Genomic DNA, 18,702 nt, shown 5'->3' on the forward strand with positions numbered 1-18,702 from the left:
TGCACGGAAAAAAAAAAAAAATCAAAACAATCAACTTCAATTTGTTGTAAACTAATTTTCACTGAGTTTTAGGCATTTATTTTGTCCCCCCCCCCCCCCCCGGGTTTTATAAACCTTGCCCAAATTTTGGCAAGGATCCCAGATTGGTGCCCCAATGATCAGTGATGTAGCAAGGGAGATTGGTGCTCGGGGCGTTTTCATCTGCCATCATGTGCCATGTGCCTCCCCCCCCATCATGTGCCACTTCAGCACCTCCCCCACTCCCCGTGTACCTCTTGAAATGTTTGCCAGCCCGAGCAGCTTTTTCCACCTGCTGCTCGCACCGGCCTCGGCTCCCTTCTGACATCACGTCCTGGTCCCATGAGCAGGAAGTGACGTCAGAAGGGAGCCAAGGTTGGCACGAGCAGTAAGTGGAAGATGCTTCTTGCATCAGTGAACATTTCGATCCCAACACAATTAAAGAAGCAGCGTTGCTTAGCATAAATACATCATTTATTATATCACATTCAACTGTGTTTATTACCATGACATTTATCCAGAATGAATCCAACTCTCTTATCCCGATAATAAAACTTAGTTGCCGAGAGCTCCCCACAACTCTCTAGAAAACCTGGAACCTGTTGCCGGTCCAATGTACTAGTTGTTCAAATGCGTTTCATCTGTTCTTGGATTTAATTGTACTCCTTGAATCAACTTCCAGTAGGAAATATGTTGAAGCAATGCTTTCAAATGCGTCATCCAAACTGTATCAGCCATCCCAACACAGAGCTTCTCCATATTAGTTGGTTTACCAAGTGAACATCAAGAGATATGCGGGGGAGGGGGAGGCAGAGAGGAGGAGAGGTGCTGGCGTCTTCGTGAAGATGGTGCCCGGAGCAGTCCTTACTACACCATTATTGGAGCTAACAGGTACTCAAGTTGGCATTAATCATGGTTCGAGTGCCAATCAAGCTGTGCGCTATTCTGGAACAATCGGCGCCTAAATCCGGACCCCCCCCTAGACCCGCCTCCAGTTCCACCCATCCCCCCCATTATGCTCAAGTCCAGCCCCCAATCCCAACCTAGCTCCACCCCAGCCCCCTCCCCTGCTGCCTGCTGTTGTCGGGCAGGCGGAAATCTGTGCATGCGTGGACGCCACTCGATGATATCACACACCTGTGCGCGTGGCAACTGCGCATATGCGGATTTCCTCCTGCCCAACGCGATTTAGAGAAGGCTTTTCAAAACCCGGACAAAGTTCCAGGTTTTGAAAAGCCATCCGGGGAAATTCAGATGCCTGGTAACTCTACACGTAACTGTATTATGTGGGTCTGGTGGCCAACAAAGCTACGTTTAACCTTAGGTAGGTAGTGCTGAGCATCGCAGGCTGAATTTTTACCCCCTTGTGTTCAAACTTGGATTTTAAACTTTTCCTCTTCTTCAACCCCTACCAATATTCCTGCCAAGCCTCATGAGAGTTCTCCGCCTGGGTTTCTGCTGGTGGGGGTGATGCATCAATATTGTGTTTCAAGTCATGACGGGGCAGGTAGGTCCCCCCCTGGAAGTCCTGCCAAACCTGTCTGCCTCTCACAATTGAATAGATGATACCGATACACCAACACCGGCTGCCAAAATGCAGTTTGAAGACTCCCTTGCAGCTTAGAGAGAACCGCCACCCTGCTGTTCTTCCGTAAATTGTTAGCACAGCACCATGCAATGGATAAGAGCATGATCACCATACTGGGTCAGACCAATGGTCCGTCTAGCTCAGTATCCTGATTCCAGCAATGACCAATCCAGGTCACAGCTACCTGGCAGAATCCCAGAGATTAGCAAGATTCTGGAATTTCAGAGAGTAACAAGATTCCAGGCTACCAACGCCATGTCTATCTTAAACCTTTTTTAAACCCAAATATGCTAACCGCTGTTACTAAATCTTCTGGCAACGAGTTCCAGAGCTTAACTATTCATTGAGTGAAAAAATATTTTCACCTATTTGTTTTAAAAGTATTAATTACCACGAAATCTCATGCAGCGCCCCTTGGTTCAGTGTTTCTCAACCCGGTCCTGGAGTACCTCCTTCAGTCAGGTTTTCAGGATATCCACAATGAATACGTATAAACTTGATTTGCATACACTGCTCCATTATATGCAAATTTCTTTCATGCAAATTCATTTTGGATATCCTGAAAACCTGACTGGCAAGGGGCTACTCCAGGACCGAGTTGAGAAACACTGCCTTAGTCTTTGTACTTTCTAAAGCGTAAACAATCGATTCACATTTACCCCTTCTACCTCCATTCAGAATTTGTAGACCCCTCTCTCCAAACGGTAAGTGGGATGTTATCAATGTTATGCAACATATGACACCTACAGAATCACAGCCTTTTGGCTTCTCTGGGCAGCACTTACCGTTAATTCGAGAGCTTCATTTAGCAAACCATTGCGTTTGCTGTGTAGGTAAGCAGTGGATGTTCCGGTTTTTGCTACTCGGATCCTTGCAAGTCGGGCTTTCTGAAAAGAAAAAAGGAAAATGTTGTACTCTTATATGATGGAATCGGTTGATCAAAAACTGCCTTGGTTATGCGACGAGAGGGATTTTGCCGCTACCATCCTCCTTCAGAATTCTATTGAAAGACGGACAGCAAGTTCCCTGGGTTCACCTTACCAGCAGAACTGTGAATCGACACACATCAGTCTCTGTTTACCCAACTCTTACTAGAACAAGAGGAAAGATGTGATTTCACATGAAAACAGCATGGCTTGGATAAAGTCATATAAACAGTGCAAGCGGTTCATAGACAACCCCGCGAAAGACAAAGGCGCGCGCTGACAACTGAGCGTAAGACGGAGGCGCATGCTGAAGAAAATTACAGTTTTTAGGGGCTCCGACGGGGGTTTTTGTTGGGGAGCCCCCCCAGTTTACTTAATAGAGATCGTGCTGGCGTTGTGGGGGTTTGGGGGGTTGTAACCCTCCACATTTTACTGTAAACGTAACTTTTTCCCTAAAAACAGGGAAAAAGTGAAGTTTTCAGTAAAATGTGGGGGGTTACAACCCCCCAAACCCCCAACAACGCCCCCACAACGCGGCGCAATCTCTATTAAGTAAAGTGGGGGGGAGTTCCCCCCCCGTTGGAGGCCTAAAAACAGTAATTTTCTGCGGTGCGCGCCTCCACGCTGCGCTCAATTGTCTGCGCGCACCTTTGTCCCGGCGCGCTTTTGACCTGACACTGTGCAGGCAGCCATCTTTACATTATATTTAATATGGAATGTTGCTACTCCTTGGGTTTTGGCCAGGTACTAGTAACCCAGATTGGCCACCGTGAGAACGGACCACTGGGCTTGATGGACCATTGGTCTGACCCAGTAAGGCTATTCTTATGTTTCAAGTTTATTAATTACTTGATATACCGTCTATCAAAAATAAATTAAACGGTTCACAATAAAATTATAAGGTACCTTCAGTTGCGAAATAAGGGGGCAGAGGGGTAGACCACCCCAAGAATCATCTTGATGAGGGCACCAGCACCTCTCCTCTCCACCCCGGTCCTTCCCTACCCCTTCCCGGCCGAGCACACGACTTCCTTTCTCCCATGCACCTCTGACTCTTCATCAGCATGTGTAGCATCTCCATCCTGCTACTCACACTGGCCTTGGCTCCCCCTCAGAAGACACTTCCTGGTTGCAGGACCAGGAAATTACATCAGAGGGAGAACTGAAGCCAGTGTGGGCAGCAGGTTGGAGATGCTGCTGGTGCCAGCGAAGTTGAAGAGGTCTGGGGAAAGGAAGGTGCACTTAGTGGGGGTGGAGAAGAGTACCGGGGGGGGGGGGGGGGAGACACTGCCATCCTACCTTCACTATGTCACTGCTTGTATGTGACCTGTAACATACATTTCAATGGGTAAAATCAAGGATGACTAGTGCCAAATTGCTTTACGTTGGAGATTATCCCTAAATCTATTCCCTTCTCAAACCCTTCTCCTGGAGAAACACTAACCTTTAGACGTTTATTTATTTAGATTTATATCGCATCCTCCCCAAAGACCTCAGAATGGGTTACAGTTTGCTCTCACAGTGTTACAATATACTGTAGGGTTTACATACAGTGTGTTGCACTATATCATCATATAGGATTACTTACTGATGCTGGTGAAGGGTTGAGGGAGAGATTACGCAAAAAGGTTGGTTTTTACAGCTTTTCTAAAGTTAAGAGTCATTTAAGGGCTCTGATATGAGGAACCAGACTGTTCCAGAAGTTTGGTAAGAAATGGGAATATGATCGTTTCCAGGCTGTCTGGAGGTGGAGGATGTGTGTAGGCGTATTTCATCTTGGGAGCGTAGCGTTATCTTTGGGGTGTAGAGAGGAATATTTAGAATAAAAATTCTCAGCTTCCTCCTTCCCCACCTATTCTCCTTGTTTAACATAATATAAAATTTTATTTATATATATCGTAAAAGCCCACGCAATTTACAAAAGAGGTGAACTGACCATTGCCAGTGACGAGTTAACAGCAATTTTACATCAATAGGCTACTTTGGAGGGATTATAAGTATTTTGAGAACAGGTGGGTTTTTAATAGCTTTCAAAAATGCATATATGAGGCTGATATTCTGTCCATTTGGCCCAGTTCAGGGTGTCTGGAAACGGCTTGGTATGATATGAGTCAGTTAATGAATCTTTTCCGAGTACAGCCTTTCTCTGAAGGGAAGAAAAAAAATGATTGATAATATGTGGAGCGGCTTGGAGACAAGAACAGGAACTGTTAGGTAGTTAGGCAGTAGGCCATGTAGTACTTTGTAAAAGAGGCATCCAAACTTGAAGAGAACTCTTCCCTCGACAGGAAGCCAATGTAATTTTTGGTAGAATGGAGTTAAGTGGTCAAATTTTTTCAGGTTAAAGATTAGTCTCACTGCAGTGTTATGGATGATACTAAGTTTGTGGAAATGCCTGCGTTGTCCTACTAGGTATGAAATGTTGCAGTAGTCCATGAGGCTTAACACTAGTGATTGGACTAGTAATTGCAAAAGTGCCAATTCAAAGAATTTTCTTATGGATCTTAGTTTCCAAAGCATGCCGGTCCACTTGAGTCTAACCTGGTCCACTTGAGTCATCATAGATAGCTGTCTATCAAGGTGAACTCCCATGGTGCAGTTGGTAGAGGTGGCTAGAAAGAATTTAATTTTTTCAGTGTTTAGTTTTAACTTGTATCAGTATGACATCTACCCTTCTATAATGGATTAGACTGAGTCAATTCTTCAAATCTCTTCGGGTGTTAGGCAGGTGATAGGGAGAACAATAATAATGTTGACAGTATAGATATAGTGGGTAACATTTAAGCTTTTTAGGTGAGCAACCAGAGAGGAAAGGTAGATGTTGAAGAGAAGGGGTGGAAGAAGAGAGCCATGAGGAAAATCACATTTGCTGGTCCATTTGTCGGACAGGAGTTCTCTAGATTGTACTTGGTAGCTGCAACATTTTAGGAAACCTTGGAACCATTGGAAGATATTTCCCGATAATCTGAAGGAATCTAAGCAAAGCAGCAGTAAGTCAAGGTCCACTAGATCAAATGTGCTGCCGAGGTCCAGTTGTACCACTAGTATGTTTAGACCTTTACTCAGTATTTCATACAAGTCATTCAGGAGGGAGGCGATAACAGTTTCTGTACTGAACGATGGTCTAAAGCCTGGTTGGGAGTCGTGGAGTAGCTAAAACTGTTCTAGGTGGTTCATTAGTTGAGCTTGAACTAGTCCTTCCATTAGTTTTATAAAGATGGGAGTTAGGGCAATAGGCCTGTAGTTATCAATCTGAATGGTTGGTTTCTTCTCGTCTTTCAGGATAGGTCTTGATGATGATGATGTGACCTCATTTTTGGGGAAACTCCCTTTCAGTTAGCGTGTCTACTAGCCATGTGTAGAGATCAGCTAGAAACTTAGATGAGGCCTTAGAAATCAGTGCTGAGGGACAGGTGTTGACGGGAGAGTAGGCGTGCATGCATTTTTCACCTCTCCTCTAAGGGTTTGCGCATTTGATAAAACAGAGCACAATGAAAACAGTTATCAGGGATTTTCCTGTGCTGGGGGATGTTTTTGAGTTTGAATTGTACCTTCAATTCAACTTGAGAGAGAACCACATGTTTTTCTATGCTACTTCTGCTAGGTTGTAGCCACTTAGAACCTAACGGATGTAGCGGTATATAAGAAATAAATTACATTACATTACATTACATTACTCTGCTCACCCCCACCAGCTGATGTACTTAAAGGTTAAACGAGATGAAAGAAATGAAATAATACAGATATAACGCAACCGTTTTTGCTTTCAGCCTGATCATTTGTACTTCCACAGTTGCTAACTCTCCTATTTGCCTAATCAAAATGCAGTCTATCGAGTGACGGATTACATCTTGTCAATATATAAAGAAAACATAAATAAAAAATATAATGTCAGGTAATTTTATAAAGTAAATGCATGAATGCGAGTCCACAATATTTATTTGGACTTGAATCATTTTAAAATTATTATTTTTGGGGGGGAACTGCTGTAGTTGGAGTGAAGGATTTCCCTCACCATTTCTCCTATTAGCATCCATTCATTTGTTGCCATAACAGAAAACAAGCACATGGCAGGAACTCAAAGAGCCCTGGCTATCAAAAGCACCTTAATTTAAATATATGCATGAGTGGAACAAGGCACTCAGTCCATTTTGTCTTATTGCCATTAATAATATTAGCTTTTCTATGGTGCACTGCACACAGCAGCTCGTAATGCCAGATGCATGCAATATCACTGATAGCAAGAATTATCTCACAGCACAGAATATATCTTAGTGTAGACAAGGATAACTGAGCAGATAGGATTGACTCAAAGGGTCTTCCTCTGTTGTCATCTATTATGTAGTAAGAACACAAGACATTTCAATGTTGGGATAGGGCAGCTTTTTGTTGTGATAATCCGAAAATACTTCAACAATGAACAATTCAAACTCATAGTACAAGGGCTAATCCTAGGGCTCCTGGACTACTGTAACATCTTATACCTGTCATGCCCTGCCAACATGCTAAAACAATTACAAACAGTCCAAAATACAGCTCTTAGACTGATTTACTCACTGAAAAAATATGACCACGTTACCAATGCTCTCCAAGAATCACACTGGTTCCCAATACAATACAAATTCTTCTGCACCCTATTCAAAGCCCTAAGTGGAAATGGACCCAAACTATCTGAACAACCGCCTAATCAGGAAAAACTAAACTAAACTAAACCTTAGGTTTGCATACCGCAACCTCTCCACAATCGTAGAGTTTACAGGAGTTGGGAGAGAAAGGAACTCCAATGAAGGTTAAAGGATAAAGTAAGAAGAATATTTAGAGGAGTAAGTATTACATTTTTGAGAATAGCCAGGTTTTCAGATGTTTGCGGAAGAGTTGGAGAGAGCTCAGGTTCCGAAGAGGGGAGGTAAGGTTAGTTCCAGAGCTCAGTGATTCTGACGGGGAGGAAGGTCCCTAGTTTTCCTGCATGAGAAATGCCTTTTAATGAGGGGAAGGATAGTTTTAGTTTGTGGGTGGGTCTGGTGGTGTTCCAAGAGAATGGGATCAAGGGAGGGAGGATGCCGTGTAGGATTTTGAAAATTAGACAGGCGCATTTAAAGTGGACCCTGACACATCCAGACCAAGGCAAACTCAAGCACACTTCACCCCCCCCCCTCATCAAAGGAATAGAAAGCAAAAAAAAAAAAAAAAATGACGGACTTCTAGCCACCAGAGCAGCGACACTAGACTGCCACTTCTCCAATCTGCTAACCACGATGCCCAACTAGTTTCAAGTTTAATTTCAAGTTTAATTTTCATTTGATGAATCGCTTAAAACAATATCTAAGCGATGTACAATTTAAAAAACCATCAGAGTGTGGTAATACATTTAGTTTAAATAGGGTAGACAATAGACAAAACAAATTGGACAAACGGGAGATAGTGGGAAGGAAGGGGAAAGTTACAATTTCGTTATTTGTTAAAATTTTACATCAAAAGGAGAACACATTAGGTAATAATGGGGCGAGAAGAAAAAAAAAAAAAAAGGAAAAGAAATAATGAGAGAACCTAAGATGTTATGTTTCATGAATCAAATGCGTCTTGAAATAAATATGTTTTTAAAAACATAAAACATTCAGAAAAATATGTTTTTAAAAACATAAAACATTCAGAAAAAATCTTAAAACTCTACTATTCAAGAAATATGTCAAATGATCTAACTAAACCTGATCGACCCTCCCCAGATCCCGATGCATTCCATATCTATTAACCTTGTAATCTCCCTGGGAATGCCCAGGCCAATTCTTGCTGTAAACCGCCTAGAACTGAAAAGTATTGGCGGGATAGAAGACACCAATGTAATGTAATGTAATAATCAACAGCCAGAGTCTTACTCCTGGCGGAATTCTGCATGACTGTGCAATGCAGAATTTCCGTAGAATTGCACAGTTGTGCAGATATCCCTTTTCCCACGCGGAATCTCAAGCATGTCCTCATCTTTGGCTCGCAGTGTTGGCAGAAATTCCCACACGCTGCCTGCCGCTAACCTGGAAATCTGTCCGTGGCAGAGGGAAGGCTTCTGAATTAGAGGCAGGCAGCATGTGAGAGTCGCTGTTGATACTGTGACCCAAAGAAGCAAGCCTTAGAGTACAGGGGAGGAGAGGAAGGAAAGTTGGTGGCACAGAGGGAGGGGAAGGTGAAAGGAAGGAAAGTTGGTGGCACAGGGGGAGGGGAGGGTAAGAGGAAGGCAAGTTGGTGGCATGGAGAGGGGAGGAATGAGAGGAAGGAAAGATGCTGGCACAGGGGTAGGAGAGGGAGATGAAATTGCACATAATGGAGGGGAGGAAGGGAGAAGATGAAATTGCACATAATGGAGGGGAGGAAGGGAGAGAAGGTGCATGGAGGGGGATAGAGAGATTTGATACAGGGCACAATGAAGAGAGAAAGGGGGGGATTGAATGAGAGGCAGGGAGAGATACACAGGAGGTGAAGGGGAAGAAGGAGGGAGATGTTGGATCCAGGAGCAGTATGGAGTGATGGAGAGATGCCTAGAAATGGGAGTGAAGGAAGAGAGTAGGTGAAATGCTGGACCATGGGGGATAGGTGCAACAGGGAAGAGATAGGTTGATGTCAGGCTACAAGGGTGAGGAGGTAAGGATGAAAGAGTAGATGCTGGGCTATAAGGGTGGAGAAAGGAAGATGCTGAGAATGGTAGAACCCTGAGGGGGAGGAAAGGGTAGCAAGGAAATGGGTGAGAAGGTAGATATAACAGAGGATAGAAATATGGTAATGAAGGTGCACTGAAGATAATAGGGAATGGAGGGCTGAGGAAGGAATGAGATGGGAATGGGAGAGAAGATGGAAATTCGGTAGGTAGCTGAAAAGTAAAAAAGAGGAGAAGGGTAAGAAAGAGGCAGAAAAGAGCTAAAAAGGAATGATCAATATGTTTGAGGCAGGTGTAGTGAGGGAGTAGACAGGAGAGAGTAGAAAAGACAAATAGAAAGCCACTTGAAGAAGAATTAGCAGACAAGAGGAAAGCAGAAAAAAGAAACTGAAACCAACAAGATGAAAAATTAAAACATCAGAAGAAAAGCATTTTATTTTAAATGTTTTAAATGGAATATGGATAATAATTAGCAAAAATATTGTTTAAATTTTGACAAATAAACTTGCAGAATTTTACAGAATTTGCAAATTTTGTGTGCAGAATTTTGAAATTTTTTTCTCAGAATTTTGAATTTTGTGTGTGCAGAATTCTGCCAGAGTGTTAAAACCTATTCCATTAAAGGTCCAGGTGGCATTGTTACATTTGAGGGCAAGGGTAGGCAAATTATAGCCTGTTAACTAAATCTGGCCTGCCGGCATCAAAATTTTGTCCCTCCCCTCAATGTTAGATCAACCTTGTTATATAATCTGCAAACAACTATTCATCACTTGAGCTCTATAGCTCCTACTGAATATCAGATTTGTTTGGGGGGACTCTTCACTCCTTAAATCATATGCCACCTCCTACAAGAACATGGCTTACAATATGGCCCCTAGGCCAAAAAGGTAGCACACCCAACATTTTGGGGGTTTATGGCCGAGTGGTTTACATCATGGACTTGACTATGAAGCTAGGCATTTATCTTGGGACCAGATGAGATACATCTCAGGATCCTTTAAGGAGCTCAGAGAGGTTCTGGAGGGCAGTAGCATAGCCAGACAGCCAATTTTGGGTGAGCCTGAGCCCCAAGTGGGTGGACATCTTTCCCTCCTTCCCCCCTCTTCCAACCTATCCAGCCTCTCTCTTTCCCTCCTTTGCCCCCGCAGCCCGTGCAGCTTTCCCAGAAGCCTTTCCAAGGACTTCTCCAAGTAAGCCTGTGGGGGTGGAGGAACTCATGAGGATGGGGAGCTGGGTCAGCCTTCTATTTCCTACAAGGGGAGGGGGGTGATCAGGATGGAGAAGCTCATCCGCATCAGTCCCAGAGTTAGCATGGAGCTAAAAGCAAGGTCGATGGAATTACATCCTGTGCTAACCAGGGAGTCTCTATAATCATGAAACTGGTTAACCTATAGGTTCTGTGCCACAATAAGAAGCCAGCCAAAGAGGCCCTAGATTCACTACGCAAACCGATCGTGTACCGATCGGTTTGCGAACCCTTTGCGACCCAATTTCTCCCCAACACGATTCACTAACCTGTGTATCGACCCTCTTCTGATCCGCGCATGTAAATGAGAGGAACTGCATGCAAAATAGGCAAGGACACGATTCGCAAACCATTTTTTTCAAATCCGACCGGGCTCGGAAAAAGTGACTGCTGGGGACCAGTCGCAAACGTCTTTCCTACTCTCCTGCTCCATAGAAGCTCAGCTCACAGCCCTGCTCTCTGCCGGCCCTGCTCTCTGCTACCCCGAATCTCTCCTGCCTGCCGCCCCAATGTTCTTCCCCGATCTTTCCTGCCTGCTCTACCCTGAATCGCCGCCTGATTTCTCCTGCCTGCCACCCTGAATCTCTCCTGCCCTTCCCCGCACTGAGAGCCCTATCCGCTGTTTAGAAGTTGACGTCGGTAGACGTCATCCTCCTTAAGACGGACCTGGCACTTTTATAATTTGGATGCAAATTAGCAGCACAGCCGTGCTTTCCCCTATTGGACCTGTCCTGGACGTCTGATTTGTCTGTCTGTCAGTTGTATCTCGTTACACTCTTTCTATGCATTAATTAAACGGTATGCATAGTAGCTCTTTTGATCATGTTTAAACATGCCAGCAATTACAGAAAGGAGCTTTTTCTTTTGGTGATGATCTCATTATAAAGCGGTGTTCCCAGGAGCTGCTGGGGGTCACATAATTATCACAAGGTGTCAGACGGCAGACAGAAGCTGCCAGCTTCCAATGCTGGCTCTTAAAGCCCAAGACCTTCTGCTCTGTAGGCATTGTAAGTCTGGGAATTGGGAAAATTGCTTAATGAGGACACGTCCTGTGCAAGTTTTACTTACTCGCCCTTCCCCCAACGCCCCTTTAGAAATGATTGAAGATAGTTCTGCAATGTTTAAAGTGGGCTGCGAGTGAATTTCAATAAAAGTACTTCTGCAAAGATGACTGTGTAGCTCTGATTTCTCCATCACATTCTCTAAGAAAAACAAGGCTACAAGTCCCTGTGTGCATAAGGACCGAATTAACCCTGTCAGGCGAATGTGGATCCAGTTAGCAACCTTACTGGTATGACATGTTAGGCAGAAGGAAACAGGCTTCCGTCGCTATTGACCCTTCACGCTGTCACATCTGGTCCAAAGGAGATGAAAACTATTCACAGTATGTGCTGCAAACACTAGGTTGGCAGCTGCTGGAAGGAGTGTTGCCTCCACTGGCTTGGAGGCACTTTCTGTTGGGTACCGTCCCACTTTCAGGTACGAAACGTTAAATAGAGTTATGGAGGAGTGTGTGGTGCAGTGGTTGGATCTACAGCCTCAGCACCCTGGGGTTGTGGGTTCAAACCCCGCGCTGCTCCTTGTGACCCTGGGCAAGTCACTTAATCCTCCATAGCCCCAGGTACATTAGCTAGATTGTGAGCCCACCGGGACAGAGAGGGAAAATGCTTGAGTACCTGATTGTAAAACCGCTTAGATAACCTTGATAGGCGGTATATAAAATCCTAATAAAACTTGAAAACTTGAAATAGCAACATTCTAGAGCTCAGATTGTGATGTCATAATGCCTCATTCCACCAATGCCTAAGCTCCGCCCTCATCTGCAGAAGCCTCAAACACTTTCAAATCCTAAGTAGCAACATTCTAGAGCTCAGATTATGATGTCATAATACCTCATTCCACCAATGCCTAAGCTCCGCCCTCATCTGCACAAGCCTCGAACACTTTAAAATCATAAGTAGCAACATTGTAGAGCTGAGATTGTGATGTTATAATGCCTCATTCCACCAATGCCTAAGCTCCGTCCTCATCTGCACAAGCCTCAGACATTTTAAGATCATAAGTAGCAACATTCTAGAGCTCAGATTGTGATGTCATAATGCCTCATTCTAGAGCTCAGATTGTGATGTCATAATGCCTCATTCCACCAATGCCTAAGCTCCATCCTCATCTGCATAAGCCTCAAACACTTTAAAATCCTAAGTGTTCGAGGCTTGTGCAGTTAAGGCAGAACTTACAGGAATGGGACAGGAATAGGGACAGTGACAAAACTCACAGGGACAGGATGGGGAAATTGAGTTCCTGAGGGGACAGGTACAAATTTGTCCCCGTGTCATTCTCTACATCCACATAGAAAAACTAATCCAATGGCACAAGATAAGCCAGAGGAGGATGAGAGAATACTAGGGGAGGGGTGGTTTTTAGTCAGCATTTACCCAATAAAAGTCTATTGTGATGTTATTGCATCTGATACCATTTATTCTTGTTTAGTGGTAAGATTCTGGAATCTGAAGCCCTAATCTTACCATCATAAAGGCTCGCGCCAGTTATAACCGTGTTTTATGACGCACCACGCTAATTATGTGCAGTTGCAGAATGTTATAATGGCAGCGTGCGGATTATCGAATCATTTCACTATGAAAACCAATTCGCTCCCATCCAGAGAATAATTGCTGGTTTAGAAACCTGTGAGAGTGCTGGTCTTTCCGGCCCCCAGGTACAAGGCTTTGAAGAGGCTTCAGCTGCCATCACAGCTCTACCCTCGTTATTCCCAGACAAGTCAATTATCACGAATAACCAATCTTTCCTTCAAGTTCATTTCTGGTAATTCTAGGGTGTCACTTCACTGATACCTAATGTTTAATAAATGTTTTCAGCGTCCACTGGATCAAGGACGACTGAGGTAAAGGAACAATATGTAAACTGTCTCTGTACCAATGACGATGGCGTGAAGTGACATTAATCCCCTGAGATCCCTCGTTAGCTTTATAATTCAGGAGTGCGCGTGCAGACAGCTTTGGGATGGAGACCCTGGCAGCTCTTCCAGAGTGGTAGTGGATGGCAGAGAGAGAGAAAGAAAGAACCCCTTGATGTGGCAGAGGGAAGTCCTGACGGGGCAGGCCAGAAGCAGCCTGTTCTGAGTGCTACCTCTTCCAGTCAGCCACCGCTACTGCTGTTTTGGGAGGCTTATGTCAAATCAGGGGAGGGGGCGGTCGGGAGGTGTCTCGGGCTGCTGCTATTTAATATATTCATAAATGATCTAGAAACAGGGACGAAGTGTGAGATAATAAAATTTGCGGACGACACCAAACTATTTTAGTGGAGCTCGGACTAAAGAGGACTGTGAAGAATTGCAAAGGGACTTGAGCAAACTAGGAGAATGGGCGACGAGATGGCAGATGAAGATCAACGTTGAGAAATGTAAAGTATTATATGTGGGAAACAGAAACCCGAGGTACAACTATACGATGGGAAGGATGTTATTGAAGGAGAATACCCAAGAAAGGGACTTGGGGGTAATGGTGGACATGACAATGAAGCCAACGGCACAGTGCGCAGCGGCCGCTAAGAGAGCGAATAGAATACTAGGTATAATCACGAAGGGTATTACAATCAAAACGAAAGAAGTTATCCTGCCGTTGTATCGGGCGATGGTGCGTCCGCATCTGGAGTACTGCGTCTGATATTGGTCACCGTACCTTAAGAAGGATATAGCGATACTCGAGAGGGTTCGGAGGAGAGCGACACGTCTGATACAAGGGATGGAAAACCTTTCATATGCTGAGAGATTGGAAAACTGGGTCTCTTTTCCCTGGAGAAGAGGAGACTTAGAGGGGATATGATAGAGACTTACAAGATCATGAAGGGTATAGAGAGAGTAGAGAGGGACAGATTCTTCATAAGAACATAAGAACATAAGAACTGCCATCTCCGGATCAGACCTTCGGTCCATCAAGTCCGGCGATCCGCACACGCGGAGGCCCCGCCAGGTGTACACCTGGCGTAATTTATAGTCCACCATATCTTTATATGCCTCTCTTAAGGAGATATGCATCTAGTTTGCTCTTGAAGCCTAGGACGGTCGATTCCGCAATAATCTCCTCTGGGAGGGCATTCCAGGTGTCAACCACTCTCTGAGTGAAGCAGAACTTCCTGACATTAGTCCTGAACCTGTCCCCCCTTAGCTTCATTACATGTCCTCTAGTCCGTGTCAAATTGGACAGTGTAAATAATCTTCTCTGCTCTATTTTGTCGATTCCTTTTCACACTTTCGAATAATAAAAGAACAAGAGGTCATTCGGAAAAGTTGAAAGGGGACAGATTCAAAACCAATGCTAGGAAGTTCTTCTTTACCCAACGTGTGGTGGACACCTGGAATGCGCTTCCAGAGAGCGTAATAGGGCAGAATACAGTACTGGGGTTCAAGAAAGGATTGGACAATTTCCTGCTGGAAAAGGGGATAGAGGGGTATAGATAGAGGATTACTGCACAGATCCTGGACCTATTGGGTTGCCAAGTGAGCGGGCTGCTGGGCACGATGGACCTCAGGTCTGACCCAGCGGAGGCATTGCTTATGTTCTTATGTTCACAGGGGGATAGCAGGGAGGGAAAGTTGCTGCACAAGGGGATAGAGAGGGAGAAATCCTACATATGGTGGAGGAGAGGGAGACGCATGGAGAAGAGAAAGGGAGTAATGTTGGATATAGAGTGGAGGGCAAGGAGAGATGGTGCATGGAGAGAGAAAGAAATGCTGCACATGATAATGGAAGGGAGGAATAAAGAGATGCTGCATGGAAGGGAATAATAATAATAATTTTATTCTTATATACCGCCATAGCCATGGTAATTCGAGGCGGTTTACAACAAGAAGAGCTGGACAATCAGTGAAAATAATTACAATGAAGTCGTCGAGTACATGTGGAGAGGGCGGATACAAGTTGAGTGGGAGAAAGTCAGAGTGATAGACACAGGGTGGAGGCATCGAGTACATGTAGGAAGCGTACATGGTAAGGCATTAGGAGTTCTTGGTTACAAATCGGTTGAACAGGTTTGTTTTAACTAGTTTTCTAAAGTTAAAATAGGATGAGGAGTGCTTAATGATATTATCCAGCCAACCATTCTGTTGGCCTGCCTGGAAAGCAAGAGTTCTACCCAGATATCTCTTGAATCGGCAGGCCTTTAATGTTGGGTGGCTAAACATATGTACCCTGCGAGTAGGCCTGGTGGAGCAGTCCAAGTTGAAGTGGGAAACCAGATAGATGGGGGCTAAGCCTTGAATGGATTTGAAACATAGACAGGCAAATTTGAACAACACTCTTGCTTCTAGGGGCAGCCAGTGAAGGGGTAGGGTAGTAGGGGGTTATATGTTCCCATTTTTTTATACCAGTAACTCAGTGTGAACATCTAGAGTGAGGTAGCGGTCCAGTGTCACTCCCAGAATTTTTATGGTGTCAGCAATAGGAAAGATCTGACCATTCAAGGAAATTGAAGTATCTTTGATTTTGTCATTCGGACTCGCAAGGAAGAATTTGTTTTTTTCTGAGTTGAGTTTGAGTTTGAGGTTTGACCCAGGGCATCTCTCTCTATGCAGGGAGATAGAGAGATGGTGGACAAGTGGGACAGAAACATTGGATATGGCAGTGGAAGGGAAGGAACAAATCCATAAGAAGGACTGCAGTGATGATGTAGAAGGTTCAGGAACTTGTATTTAAGCCAAAACACTTGCAAACGGGTGCACTCGTAAACCGAGGTACCACTGTAATCTATTTTCTTTATATAATCTAGGCATTTTGATACTAAGTACATGGCGTAATCGCAGAGGGAACATGAGTCGCCATTCCAACCCGACACGGTCCATGTTCCAAAAAACACTCCTTCCTCAGTACGTCACTAATCGAGAACCATGTGGAGTACAGCAATTTGGAATCAACTTCAAAAGGAAGAAACGGGCAGCATAAAGTAGAAACGCTGGATGCGGTGGGCAGAACGGGATGGGGTTGGGGCAGAACCGGGTGGAGCTGGGGGGCGCAACAGGATTTTTTCGCTTCCGATATGGTAACCCTCTCCTCGTGGTCGTTTTCAATATGACCAGCCATCTGATTGCAGGTCGCCTTTTTCGCCTGGTTCCTTTGAGCTTCCCAAATATGATGTCCTTCTCTCCAGTGAACTTTCTCTTCTGACAGTGGGACCAAAATAAGAGTCATAACTTCATCAATTGCAGGACATGCAGAATATAATTTGTTTTAAAGAAATAGCTGCTTGACCTCTTCCGGAATTGATATATTAGTGGTCAATTATGGATGCCAAAGCTGGACATAGAAACATAGAAACATGATGGCAGATAAAGACCAAATGGCTGTACCGGGCCATGGTACGCCCTCACCTGGAATACTGCGTCCAGCACTGGTCGCCATACATGAAGAAAGACATGGTACTACTTGAAAGGATCCAGAGAAGAGCGACTAAAATGGTAAAGGGGCTGGAGGAGTTGCCGTACAGTGAGAGATTAGAGAAACTGGGCCTCTTCTCCCTTGAAAACAGGAGAATAAGAGGGGACATGATCGAAATATTCAAGGTAATGAAGGGAATAGACTTAGTAGGTAAAGACAGTTTGTTCACCCTCTCCAAGGTAGAGAGAACGAGCAGACACTCTCTAAAGTTAAAAGGGGATAGATTCCGTACAAACATAAGGAAGTTCTTTTTCACCCAACTGGAACGCTCTTCCAGAGGCTGTTATAAGAGAAAACACTCTCCATAGATGCAAGACAAAGTTGGACAAGTTCTTGCTAAACTGGAACGTACGCAGGTGAGGCTGGACTCATATATAGCACTGGTCTTTGACCTGGGGGCCGCCGCATGAGCGGACTGCTGGGCACGATGGACCACCGGTCTGACCCAGTAGCGTCAATTCTTATGTTCTTATCCAGTCTGCCCATCCGCAGTAACCATTATCTCTTCCACTCTCTAAGAGGACATTACAGAAACAAGACAGAAAGAAGACTGACTCGTTTGAGTTTTGGTGCCGGAGAAGGATTTTATGCATGTCGTGGACCAGCGACGTACCAACCTGGATGTTTTTATTCTGAGTAGGACACCCTTTCTAAAATATTTCCACATGACTTCTCGTTCCAGACCAGAACTAGTGGGAGACCACATACAGGGACAGCAGCTAATTCCCTACCCAAGTGCTCACAAACAAACAGCCTAATATTCACCTGTGGAAGTCAGCATTTGGTTTTAAGCACTGGCTGCCACGGTAGAGTTACACCTGGGTATTCCGTGCCAGTTTCCTGGCATTTCCTGGCGCTGAGTATCTAGGTATAATGGACAGCACAAGGGATTTACCCAGAAAAAGATAACATTCAACGGCATGACTCGGATACGACCCAGATAATTTAGGAGAATTTTTTTTCTATTCCAGGTTATCTGGATACAGACACTGAATAATGTCAAGTCTCTGAGTAGGTCCATAAAATGTTACTGGACTCCAGTTAACTCCTGGCTCTGCACTGGGCCACCCTGATGAAATTTGGATACCTCTGGAGTCATGTGTAGAAAATCAAGGCCTTGTTCCTCTCTTAAGTACTTTGAATGCCACTCTACGTGTTTTGGGTTAAGTGATTTTTTCCCAAGATCACACAGACTGGCACTAGGATTTGAACCCTGGCTTCCCTGGCTCATGGTCCTTTGCTTAAACCACTCTTATGAGGGACCTTTTGGGCACCCACCATCTCAGGAGGCAAACAAGATTGTACACCACACACACACACATACACGCCGTTCCCAAAACCAAACTAGGAGCCTTTACTGCTGTGCTCTGGCCTTTATCATTCATCAGCAGAAGGTGCCAGCAGGTCGCCATGGTGATGCCGTCTCTTTGCTTTTTTTTTGGTCACAGAATTCCACAGATTGGCTTTTCTGTTTAAGCCCCTGGGCTGGTACATGCAGGAGAGTGCGTTTGTCTCCAGCTTCTCTTGTTTTGGAAGCACTCTCTGCTCTCAGATCTCTCTTAGGGCCTGGTAGACTCTGACTGCGCAGGGCCTTTTCTAAAATACCCCGCAGAAACGGACATAAATTTGACGGCCCTTTCCGAAGTGGCAGTCGTTTCAGAAACGTACACATGGAAATGAAATGAGCAACACGAACTCTGCAACTTCCACATAGGTAGGGTTGCCAATCGGAAACTCTGGACCCCCTAGACCCGCCCCCCCAGGCCCGCCCAGTTCCACCCATCCCTGCCCTGCAACACCCTAATCCCGTCCCCCAGTCCCACCTTAGTCCC

At 44.8% G+C, this 18,702-nt stretch overlaps 1 protein-coding gene across 4 annotated transcripts in view; it reads right to left on the reverse strand.

Moving 5' to 3' along the window:
- Positions 1-18,702, reverse strand: part of KCND3 (potassium voltage-gated channel subfamily D member 3) — a 243,247-nt gene that overhangs the window by 24,924 nt on the left and 199,621 nt on the right. For all 4 annotated transcript variants that reach the window (XM_033919250.1, XM_033919251.1, XM_033919249.1 and 1 more), the window contains one exon: positions 2,392-2,493. In XM_033919250.1, coding sequence (XP_033775141.1) covers positions 2,392-2,493 — 102 coding nt within the window. The remainder of the gene's footprint in view (positions 1-2,391; positions 2,494-18,702) is intronic.

Source organism: Geotrypetes seraphini, chromosome 13 (assembly GCF_902459505.1).
Source record: "Geotrypetes seraphini chromosome 13, aGeoSer1.1, whole genome shotgun sequence".
In the NCBI taxonomy this organism is placed as follows: Eukaryota; Metazoa; Chordata; class Amphibia; order Gymnophiona; family Dermophiidae; genus Geotrypetes; species Geotrypetes seraphini.